The sequence below is a fragment of the Lemur catta genome, chromosome 7 (genome assembly GCF_020740605.2).
Source record: "Lemur catta isolate mLemCat1 chromosome 7, mLemCat1.pri, whole genome shotgun sequence".
Classification (NCBI taxonomy): domain Eukaryota; kingdom Metazoa; phylum Chordata; class Mammalia; order Primates; family Lemuridae; genus Lemur; species Lemur catta.
The window spans coordinates 72594792-72607588 of NC_059134.1; the positions used below are offsets into that span (position 1 = coordinate 72594792).

A 12797-nucleotide genomic window follows, 5' to 3' on the forward strand; every position below is an offset into this window, starting at 1 on the left:
ACTGTGTTTTGTAATTCTTTGAAGGAATTTTTTATTTCCAGAAGTTGTTTGATTTTTCCTTAATATGGCAACTTCTTTAGTGAATTTTTCATTCATTTCCTGTATTGTTTTTGTGGTTTCTTTGTGTTGGGTTTCCATTTTATTTTGCATTTCATTGAGCTTCCTCACAATGCATGTTTGAAAGTCTTCATCTGTTGTTTTAATATTCTGATTTTGGTTGGTATCCATTGCTAGAGAGCTGGTGCTCAGTTTTGGGGGTGAGCTTTTGCTTTGATTCTTCATACTTCTGGAGTTCTTTAGCTGATTCCTTCCCATCTGTAGCTGTTGTTGCTGCCTCTTAATTTTGGATTTTCTTTTATTTAGATAATTTAATTCCCTAACTATCTTAAAAGAGAAAAACATCTCAAATCTCATTAACTTTCTAGCACTCTTATTTTGATAGAGAACGTTCTGTTCTGTGTGAACTCTGCAGAACATACAGAAGCTATGTAGCTCACTGGGTGGTGACATACTTGGCTAGAGAATCACTGGACATGAAGAGCAAACTTTAAATGACAATAAAAGCAGGGAGGCAACATATACTGTACCTGACCTTTAATTGAGGCCAGACCATCTTGCCTAGTTAATGTAAGCTCTTAGGTGTATCTTGGTACTTGCCGCCTTTGTGCTACTTCTTCATCATAACAGTAATGGTTCAATGAGGTCTACAAAGGAAACAAATCTAGCAGGGGCTGTTGGGAGGGTACCACCCTGGACCTTTCACAGAAAGAAGTCACTCAAATCCCTCAATTTAGATTTCCATTTGTCATAGCCCGTAGTAAATAGAAATCACTTTACATGCTATAGAATAAATAATACTAAACTTCAACTTAAGATAGATATGTGGTGTTTGCTAAATGAAAAGCTGGGCTTATTAAGGTTTCGTGGATCTTTCCTAAAGAAGACCAATAAAGAAAAGAAAAATTATGCAACAAATTTTATTTAGCGTAGTCAGTCCCAACATTCAGCACAAAAAGGTTACAGAGGATAGAAAGTGCATTAATAAAAGCCAGTCTTTACCAAAAGAAAACAGAAAATATATTATTGATTCAAAATATTTTACACTTGAATGATAAACTGCAATAACTTATTCTGGGCACCTACTGATAAAGAAAGAGAAGAAGAAAAGAATGTTTTAAGACGAGCTCAATCTCCAGCTGATTATCAGAGAAGTCAGTAGAGGTCACTGAGACCGGCAGTCTTTCTTGCTTTTTGCATTAGTGCCCTCAGCTGGAACTGTTTACGGGACAGAAGACGTACATGCTGGGAGAGGGGAAAAGTTTCAATAGTTTAGAATGGCTTCGTTCCAGACCTAGGCATGAAGTATCAAGACAGTCAGTTTGTAACCAAGTGGGATCTAAGAACCCTAACCTCACGAAACCTTCCTTTAGAACTAAACCTCAGGGTACATGTGGTTTTTTTAAACTCCACCACACCGTGAAGGCTTACTCAACAAGGAAGCACCATATTGCAGGATCTGGCTCAGGAGTTTGAGCTATATCTTGAGTTAACTAGTATGTTAGAGAAACTTGTCCTATGATGCTAACAAAAGTTACCAAAAATAGTTGCTAACTATGAAGTTCCCCACTTGGCTAAAAGAAGGGGAACGGCAAGGATGAACAGTACAGAGCCAGCTTTTGTCCCTAGTCCAATGCCTAGCAAATAGCATACCTCTCTTGCATCTCCATGTGCATCTTTTCCTAAGCTATGTCACCCACGCAGGAAAGTGTACAGAAAAGGAGTCCTCTCTTGGGTCTCTGGTTTATATCCAGCCATTCATGTGCTTGCACCAGTTCTGAGGCACATGGTTTGGCCACATTCACACATAGCGAGATAGGCAAGATCAGCAAGTGACCTGACCTGACCAGCCCTGCATGTATCCTGAGGCTCCAGCAGCAGCTAGATCAAATACTGAAAGGGTAGCTGCTATTATTCCTAAAGCTGTGTTCTCCATGACCCAACAGACAGCAGTAGCCAAACTTGGCTTACTAGATCTTAATGTTTGTACAACAGCATTAAGCCGGAGGCAACCTTCATTCAAGAGGGATCTAAAGGGCAGCCCAAAACCTTGAAGGGCTATTTGATCTGGGAAAACTGGCCTAAAATTATACAACTCTAAGAAAATTAACAGATAAAAAATGGTGGGACAATCGGTGACCTCAGTTTAGGTGATATGACCTGAAAGAACCAATGGGTATCTGATTGTGCCTCCTAATTCACCCAGGCTTAGTACTGTAAGGGAAGAATTACATTCATCTGTTGGTAGGTGGGGAACTACAGCCACTAGCCCACTTTTCTTCTGCTACTCACACCAATCCTCAGCACTCTAAAGGTGAGACAACACTGCTTCAACCATACATCTCACTTGCTCTCTTTTGGGATGATAATCTTAACCCACACTACAGAGAACCTTGGTTTGTGGTTTACAAGATCAGTGCCTCTACAACACAAGTTTAAAAATACTGGAAAGCAAAATAAGGAAGACATACCTTCAAGAAGACATCCAGGTCTATTACTCCTCGCCTCAAGGCTTCTCCTAGGTAAAAGATGGTGTCTTCAATAGCATTTTCCTCTGCATACAGATTTAAAATCTGTTTGTATAGTGGGGCTGTAGGAATGATAACTTCATCAATATCATTGTTTTCAGATTGATTTTCCATTTTCTCCAGAGCAGAACTGAGTTCTTCGTCCTTCTTTTTCAAAAGTTCTATGTTTTTATCAACCTCAGCCTGAAAACAGAACAGTCCAAACATAATGGCTTTATACAAATGTACACAATTATCCACTTGTCAGATATCTACAACTCAATTTCACAGGAAAAGACTGGCGAATAAAGCAATGTTTAAACAAGTCATGGATGAGAATGTTTCAGATAACACATTGGTCAAAGATAGAAGAAAAGGTGTGCTCTAATATGGGGAGTGAAAATAGGACAATGGCAGAAATACCCTGGGCTGAGCGCTTTCAGTGACAGTGACAAACTTGTCACTTACCACAGTGGCAAATGATTACAAACTAAGCCATCAGGTAAAATACTTTCCAACAGGTTTCCTTACACAGAAAATCATAAAAGAGGTTTTTCTTCCTAACAAGTGGGCATCTGCTACAAAGGAATAACTTTCCCCAGTCTATGCAGAGGATTCGATGCACAGAGCCCCAAACACTTGTATTCTTGTTACAAGATACCATGGGTAGTGGTTGTAGGCTCTTAATCATACTAGTGTCACTTTCCTGGAACTTGTGAAAAGAGCTGGCTACCGTGAACCTCACTTTACACACTAGAACAATTTTATAAGCCCATCTACATATAAAATCACTTCTCACAAAGACCTCAAACTTCCAAGAACTAAAATGCACATTTATTGGAATAAATTCTCCCTGATGGGGATGAAAAGTAGAGAGTGAAGCTGGCACTTCAGTTATCCCAGTACCACCAAAACACAGCAGTCTGCTATAACTATGAGAAAGCTTAAAGAGCTCAATTTGCATATGTTTATACACAGCTCACAAGTCAATCAAATTATCTCTGGATTATTAAGTTAGAAGGTTTGCTGAAGATACTTTTAAAAATGACTCACGTAACATTTGGAAACAAAAAATAGAACTATCTCTTAAGTCTGCACCAAGGGTCTAGATTTTTTTTTTTTTGAAAGAGACCAGGTCTCATCCTGTTTCCCAAGCTGGAGTATAGTGGCATGATCAAAGTTCATGGCAGCAACTTTGAAAGCCTGGCTCAAGCGATCCTCCTGCCTGAGCCTTCTGGGTAACTGGGATTACATGTTTGTGCCACCACACCCAGCTATTTTTAAAATTTTTTTGGTAGAGATGGGGTCTTGCTATGTTGACCAGGGTGGTCTCGAACTCCTAGCCTCAAGTGATCCACCAGCCTTGGCCTCCCAAAGTTCTGGGATCACAAGCCTCAGCCACCAAGCCCAGCTGATCACAGATCTTTATCATGGCTTAGAACTCTCTAAAATTCTTAATTCCTGGTAAGTGTCTGACAACATCAAGAATTCAAACAATCCTCCTTTGGGAGGAAACATCATTTCCTAGCGTGAAGGTGCAAGCAAAATGCTTTCAGTATTATTCACCTCCCAATCAAAGACCAAATGCCAAACATGGATTCCATTTTTAATAAAGCTATAGAGATCTGTATTCAGATGGCTAAAGACACCTTCAATTTTCTGAACTCTTATTATACCCACAACATCCAGAGTACACACAGAACACTTTCCTCCCATGGCTATAATTCAGTCCCAAAACTGCATGTCTTCAATGAGTTACTTACTACTTCTTGGTCTAAACGAGTAACCATCTCTTCCAGTTTCTGGTGACCTTTCTTCAGGTCTTCCTCTGTTCGTTTCAAGGCATTGAGCTCTGCCTGAGCACGATCCATTTCCTCCTTCATCCGCCATCTCAGTTTGTCACTGACCGCTGAGATGAGAGAAGCTCGGATGGTGTCCTCGCTGATTGTGCCATCTCTACTGGGACCTGCAGGAGACAAAGGCAAAAACCACCTGCTTATTTCCCAAATTCTTTCTATTCCTCTCACAGGAACCTTCAGAAAACAGGACAAAGTGAGCCCACACTTTCAAAACAGGAGACAAGAAAAAAGGTTATGTGTTAAATGTTATTTCATCAGAAACAACATAGACATCTGAGTTGATTCAGAAATACTTTCTCTGTAAGAGATTACTATTAATCCATGTTTACCCACTTTCCCTATTTACAGCCCAAACAACTTGCTATTTTCTGAATGAGGCAGAGGCTGTGTCCCTACAGATTACAGTTATTCCTAAATCTCCAACAAATGAGCCAATACATTTATACCAAGGAAAAACATTTGATTCAGGTCAAGTCCATCCTCAGGACTTGTGCTTAGTCAAAGGAAACAGCAGCCCACTGTAGAGGCAGTAAGAAGACTGGGAACTGGCAGTCTCCCAGGTTAATAAGGCTCCTCCTCCGCAAGACCTTTACTCCTTTACTCCTTACCAAAAGAACACGATAGAACAAATGAGCACAAGAGAATGACATCCAAAAAATTCAACAGCTGATAAATTTCTGTTTATTCTCAGATTCTTTACTATTCTTTTTCAAATGTCTCTTCCTCATCAGCATCTTATATAATTTCCTTGCACATTTCAGATCAAATAAACTTATCCCTCAGATATTTTCTTCAAAAAGGTCTCCCTTTAACGTAAGTATAGATATTCTTTATGACTGAATGTTCTTCAGTTGTGGTCCTAAATCAGCAAATGTATAAATGGCATTTTGCTGTATAATTGATTATAGAATACCATGTGGGGACATAAGTATATTTAATCTTAGTTGCCTTTATTCTTAATGAATATAGTATGTAGTATAATCTGTGGTATTAACACTTTTGGGGGGATGACTAGTGGGGTGATAATGAAAAAAAGGGTAGGAAACACTGCTGAAATCCATCTGTGATCTTGTTTTTCAGCCAGATACTACTATAAACTTCTACTTGCTATTATTTCTATTCTGTCCCAATCTCATTCTTAAATTTATGGTCTACATTTGCTACATTTAAATTATGCTAATTGCGATCTATGAAAGGCAAACTTCTGAAAGCCTGGCAAATTACTCAGATGCTCTACCTGCTAGATCAGCAGTCCCCAACCTTTTTGGCACTAGGGACTGGTTTCATGGAAGACAATTTTTCCACAGATGGGGATGGGAGGAAAGGCAGAGCTCAGATGGTGATGCAAGTGAGAGGGAGCGCTGTAAATACAGATGAAGCTTCATTTACCCGCCCACCGTTCCCCTCCTCCTGCTGGGTGGCCGGGTTCCTAACAGGCCACAGACCAGTACCAGTCCATGGCCTGGGGGCTGGGGACCACGGTGCTGGATGATCCTGCTTTTTTCCATAACCACCTGTACCTCTGCCATCAACAAACTGTTTAAGCCATTTTAAACTTATAAAACGAGTTTAATGCTCTTGAATATCAGATCCCATCCTCTCTCTACTATTAAATTACGGTTAAAACTCATCTCTGCCAGTGATTTTTTTCTCCTTTAAATATAATTAATTCTCCAAGCACCAGGACAACTAGAATCTCTTTCCTTAACAGTTCTTACTGTATCAATTTAAAAACATTTTATGAAGAAAAGTACTGTACAATCCTTATTATGCAGCTAAAATACTAAATACTAAACATACAAGTGGCAAACTGTTGGGGAATGATTTCCTGAAACCAATAGAATTAGTTAACTTCTAGGAGTAGTCCTAGAGAAAAGCAATCCCAGGGGCCCAGATGGTTTTACACCCTTAGGAAGTGGTTTTTCGGAAACTTCTTTTCTCTTATCTTCTGCTGGAATGTAGAAGGTAATTATTGAAATTGTTTATAAATATATAAGAGCTCCAAAATAAATGGTAAGGTGATAATTAAATAAGATGAAAGAACTAAAAAATATCTATCTGAAAATCCAAAACCAAACTTCTAAATTTCTTTTACTTTGTGGTTGGAAAGGGTGTTGAAAAGTGAATAATAGAGTGAAACATTTAACGCTGTGGTTTCAATGCTATCAACTGCTTCGATTTATTCCAACAGTTCTGCTGGAGCAGCCACCACAATTCAGTGCTGAGCCCCTTCAGGAGTTAACAGCACCAAATAAGTTCTTCCCAACACTCTCCAGCCAAAGCCATTAACACTCAAATTCAGAACCAAGCCCAAGTAGCACTCGCCTGGCCTATAAAGGTCGCAGTTCACCTGAGGGGCTAGAAATGCCAAGATTAGACCTAGTTTTACCTCTGTCACACACAGACCTTATTATAAAGTATATCTAAACTTATTTTATTCTAACTACTTTCTAAAAATAAGAGTTATTGTAATTAAGATCTGAAGTATGAAAGTCAAAAAAGAGAAACAGATTTTTTAAAAGTCAAAAAAGTAAAACCCATTAAAAGTTCAAATTTCAGTGAACCTTGCCATTTTAGGAGACTTTAGGTAAACAAGAAAAAAATATTTGGTGGAAGATTCTCATCTAGTTATCACTTTTTGAACAATTTTTTTTCTCAAATGTCCTAGAAATTGGTATATTCTCTATACCTGCTATAACAAGTCTTAGATTAAGAAGAGTTTGTGGCGAACTGCCATACCTCAAGTCCCCACCCACTGACCTTTACCCAGGCAGAGTCAGATTTCAGAAGTGCGCTTCTACAATTCCAGATCAGCAATTGACAAAGGAAAACAGACTTTGAGAAACAATCCTAAGCAAAACCTCATTTAAATGTCAGGTAGAATCTGATCTCCAATTTAATCCTTAGGATATAAGACACAATTTTCTAGTGTTAGGAAATCAATACTGTACCCAATGGATCTGAAAATTCACTGAATAAAATTAGGCCAGTATCTTCGAAGTGCACTAGTATACACTACCTGATTTAAAGCCATATCTAAACACTTAAGACAATGAGTTTTATTTATATCCTAACAGTACTTACTGATGATCACTACTTTGTAGAACTCAAAAGAGCTACTTTATATTAGAGAGAGAATCCATGATAACCCCAAAGGAAAATATATGATGACTGAACAGTAATTCTCATCCCTAACTAGCAAAAGTGAATCACTTGCCAGCATTTTTACTTTTGGACTTGACTTACTCAGGCCCACATAATGGTCCTTGGTCTGGCATCTGTGCTACACAGCAAACTATGGAGCCTAAGCAATCCCAGTTTACTGACCATCTACTCAAAAAATGGATCAAGCTCATATGAGGGCCATTTTCTTTCATAATAAAAACAAACAAACAAAAATAGATCAATCTCTTAAGTTGGAGTAACATTTTAAACAACTATATGAGCAGAGGAATTTTGATTTGTGCTATTAAATGCAAACTCTGCAAATTCATCATATGTTTACAAAAGGCCTTTATAGTCTACAAATATGTAAGCTTCTAATACTACTGCCAGGTCATGTGCAGGCTATGGAACTTTTCTTTCAAACAAATCAGGGAGCCTCAATTTATCTTTCAAATTGCGATGCTCGGCTGGGCATGGTGGCTCATGCCTGTAGTCACAGCATTTTGGGAGGTAGAGGTGGAAGGATCATTTGAGGCCAAGAGTTTGAGACCAGACTGGGCAACACAGCAAGACCCGTAGTCCTAGCTACTTGGTAGGCTGAGGTGAGAGGATCACTTGAGCCCAGGAGTTCAAGGCTGCAGTGACCTATAATCATGCCATTGCACTTCAGCCTGGGCAACAGAGTGAGATTCTGTCTCTGTCAAAAAAAAAAAGAAAGAAAGAAAAAAAAAAAAGCAACACTCTTTACTTAAGCTATAGAAAATTTCTATAACAACAATCAATAAGAAAAAGTTTAATGATATACACCAGCAGGTTTACACTTCTTGAAAATAAACACATACTACAAAAAAAAGGTTTAAATTAGTTTACATAAAGATTCCAGTTTTCAAGAGTAGAAGTAAGTAGGTAGGTATGGGCCTCATTAAAATAAGACCAAAAAATAACTACTTCCAAAAAGAAATAGTGTGATAAAATCTTTCAACTATCAGAATAGATACAAGATGCTATCTGGCAGGCATAAGCAAAAAGGCCAAAAATCTGAAAGAGTTAAAATTCCATCCTTAAAAAAATGGATCAGAATCAGTCATTCCTTAAAAATTATCATTTTGTGAAAGAGAATAATTTAAGCCTCCAACACGTTAGAGGCAATCTATAGGAATAACCACATGAAGTCAAATGAATCAGCTTCTCCCACCTTCCATTTATTAAAATTTAAAAATCCATTGTTAAATTACATTAATGGCTTCTTTTAAGCTTTCAAATCTTTCAGATTTCCATGGCAAAAAAAGCCTTTAATGTTTAGCAGAACAAACGCTCAGCTTTTAAATTTCATTCATGACTCACTGCCCAAGATTGGAGGAAAATGCCACTTAGAAGGTAATGGCACTGAAGATAAGGCAGTCTGTGAAAGACTGTGCAAAGAGGCACCCAAACCCACACACAAGCAAGTATGCACTAGTGCACCCATGTGAGCAGGGTGCCACACCCTGAAACGACGTTTCTATACTCGTTAATCCAGCATGGGCAGAGAAGGAAGAACAGCAATAGACAAGAAACCTTGTCATGTTTACTAGCTTCTATCCTCAAAGGAATGTTAACAGGCAAGCTTTCTTATTTTTCCTCAGTTTTTCCTTTCTCTTTATCTAAATATTAAATATGGACCAAAGAATGAAAAATACAGAAACAAAGTCATTCAGTTGCAGCATTTACATGGTTTTCCACTTCCACATTTTAAACAAGACTTTTACAATGGCAAAACTGGTTTCTCAAGTATCTGTTAATAGAACCCTTCCAAACTTAACTGTTTCTGATCCTGGCTTATGATTTTTTTTTAGCAAATCTCAGACCTGTGTGAGATATGTGATTTTTATAAACAAAATCTTAAAATTACATTATTAAACTCAGAGGTTGAAATATACAGTACTTAGGAAGGTTTGCCAAGAAAAATTCTGTGGTAGGGATTGGCTTTAACTGGGGATAAGCACCCATTCTTCAATGCTGCTGCTATTAAACTGCAACTAATCAAAATTCACACTGTATTTTTGTTAAAGACCTAAAGTCTAGGATTCAGAGTTATAAATCAACTATAATTATCTACATAGCCTCCTGAAGTAAGTCAACCTTCAAAAGAGAACTTTTATACTCAGCTGGCACCAGGATTAAGAAATCACTAAATTCTTTTAAACCTCTTCTTTTTTTGACAGAGGTGGGGGTGGTAGTGGTGGTTAAGAAACTTCATAATGTTTCACCTGGTGCTCTTTTTTGGGATTAAATACATGAAACTGGTTAAGAAGATATATATTCATGGACAAAACAGGTTTTCTTTTGCTCCTACAGTAATAGGAAAGAGGATTTTGTGTTAAGTTTCAATGGCTGTTACCAGTTAGATTTTTTTTTTTTTTGCTGTGTGAATAGGTTTGTTCCTTCATTACTCACTTATTACCAAAGTAGCAAAGTAGGGATAAATTAACAAATTCAAGATCACAGGTAAGTAATTTTTCAACAGAAGCTAGACTATGGAAAAAGTCTTCAAGAGCTCTGGTTTTGAGGTTTTGTAGAAGTTAGTTTTGTATATGTGAAATCCATTTTAAAAGCATGATTTTGGTTTGCATATGCTGAATGGCTGTAGCTAAAACAAAATGATAGTGTTTTTCTGTTTTGCTTTAAAAATATACTCCAGGCCAGGTGTAGTGGCTCATACCTGTAATCACAGCACTTTGGAAGGCTGAGGCAGAAGGATCACTTGAGATCGAGTTTGAGGTTGCAGTGAGCTATGATGATGCCACTGCACACTAGCCTGGCCAAAAGAGTGAGGTGTTGCCAAAAAAAATAAAAATAAAAATCCAAAAAATATATAAAAATCCAAGTGGGATATGGGACAAATGACAAGATAAACCTTTTCCAGTGTCAAAAACAAAACCACAAAAAACCCCAAACAACTAATAAAAGTACACAGCATGTGTGTCAGCCCAGAAGATGCTCAAATGACCACATATCCAAACCTACTTCTGCTTTCTTCTGGAATCTGCTATTAAGAGAACACAAACAAGTATTAATGTCTCCTAAACTTATTCTTTATAAATGGTGGTGGTCTAATAGTTTTAACGTCAGAATTCAAGTTCTCTTATAGTTTTGCAATGCAAACTTGGTGAAAGTTATATGCCTAGTTCTGACAAAAATGTTTTGCTCTTAAGAAACATATGCTTTAACTTGGAGAAAATAGAAATTTCAAGTTTTTTAAAATTTAAGTTTTATCCTCAGGTATCAAGAAAAGAAAGTTTACCTTCTTTCTGATGCTCTTATTGGTAAATAATGCAGGCAATGGACAGAAAAATGTAAGGAAAGTTGTCCAAATTCCGTATCTTTTGCCATTGGTCTTCCAGTAGAAAATGTTTGATAATCATTTGCAAAGATGATATCCAAAAAACACCCCTGTACTTACAATGACTTCTGGGAAGAACTTAAGTTATAGAATACAACTTTTCCCTCCCTTATATGATAGTTAAGTTCATTAAAATATCACTATAATTACTCAGACCTGATTGAGTGAGAAGCACCAGATCACCTACAACTGGTTTTTCATTATTCAATAACTACGTTTATTACTAGCTTACTCAAAGCTCTCGGTGAGCTCCAATCTCATGAAGGGCTGGTTTTAAGTCAAGTTAGGCTGGAGGCTGTTTATCTAGGTCAGTGGTCCCCAACCTTTTTGGCACCAGGGACCAGTTTCATGGAAGAATTTTTCCACAGACCAGGGTGAGGTGGGGTGTGTGTGGGTGTGTGTGTCGGGGTGGCGTGGAGCTAGGTGGTGATGCATGCACTATTTCCTAACAAGCCATGGACCAGTACCGGGCCACAGCCTGGGGGTTCGGGACTGCAGATCTAGGTAACAAAAAACCTATAAAATGAGATGACAAAATAAATTATCTGATTTTCTTTTAAATGCTTTTCAAAACCTACACTGACAGGAGTCAGAAAGAGGTATTTAAGGTCCCAAGATCTGCATTCATCCTTGGCCTTCTTTACCACTTTTTCAGAACAGGCTGGTATAATGAATGCAATCTCTATTAATTTATATTTTATTTTATTTTTTGAGACAGAGTCTCGCTGTGTTGCCCTGGCTAGAGTGCCATGGCGTTAGCCTAGCTCACAGCAACCTCAAGCTCCTGATCTCTAGCAATCCTCCCGCCTCGGCCTCCCAGAGTGCTAGAATTATAGGTGTGAGCCATTGTGCCCTGCTAATTTTTGGTTTTTTACTTATCTAATTTTTTCTGACTCCCATCCACCCCTCTGCTATTTTTGTTGCCTGTGCTTTTAAAGTCTTAGCCATAAAAATCTCTGCCTAGGTCAATATCCTGAAGTGCTTCCCCTATGTTTTCTTGTAGTAGTTTTATAGTTCCATGCTTTACATTTAAGTCTCTAATCCATCTTGAGATGATTTTTGTATATGGTGTAAAATAAGGGTTCAGTTTCATTCTTCTGTATATGGAAATCCAATTTTCCCAGCACCATTTATTGAAGAGGGTATCTTTTCCTCAGTGTATGTTCTTGGTGCCTTTGTTAAAAATCAGCTGGCTGTAAATATGTGGATTTATTTCTGGGTTCTCTATTATGTTCTATTGGTTTATGTGGGTTTTTTTCTAATAATATAACTGTAGCCTTGTAATACATTTTGAAGCCAGGTAGTGCAATGCCTCCAGTTTTATTCTTTTTGCTCAGGAGTGGTTTGGCTATTTGGCATCTTTTTTGGTTCCATATGAATTTTAGGACTGTTTTTTTCTATTTATGTGAAAAATGCTATTGGTATTTTGATAGGGATTGCACTTAATCTGTAGATTTCTTTGGGTAGTATGGTCATTTAACAATATTAATTCTTCCAATCCACGAGCATGGGATTTCTTTCCATTGGTTTGGGTTAAGAGGTGGAGTCTTTACACTTATTTTAGGGCATGTTTTTGTGTGCTGATGAGAGCAATCCAGTAGAGAACAAAACTTGATAATGAAGAGGGGAGAAACTGTTGAAATGATGCCTCTGAATAATAAGTTAGAGGGGAAAGATCTAGCGGAGAAACCAGTTTTAGACAGAAGCAAAGAGAGCTGAGCTATGATAATAGGGAGAAGGCAGATATGGTGGTACAGGTTGGGAGGTAGGTATAAATGGGGGTGGGAGTCTATAAAAGTTCTCTTATTGCTTTGATTTTCTTAGTTG

General features: G+C 37.9%; 1 protein-coding gene across 3 annotated transcripts in view; it reads right to left on the reverse strand.

Moving 5' to 3' along the window:
- Positions 1–963: 963 nt before the first annotated feature.
- TSG101 (tumor susceptibility 101) overlaps positions 964–12797 on the reverse strand; it is a 36027-nt gene continuing 24193 nt past the window's right edge. For 2 of the 3 annotated variants that reach the window (XM_045557651.1, XM_045557653.1), the window contains 3 exons: positions 4328–4530; positions 2529–2768; positions 964–1302 (listed from right to left, as the gene is read on the reverse strand). In XM_045557651.1, the coding sequence (XP_045413607.1) occupies positions 1213–1302; positions 2529–2768; positions 4328–4530 (533 nt within the window). In that variant the 3' untranslated portion in view covers positions 964–1212. Of the gene's footprint in view, positions 1352–2528; positions 2769–4327; positions 4531–12797 lie in introns of all 3 variants that reach the window. The other variant, XM_045557652.1, reaches the window with a different exon arrangement.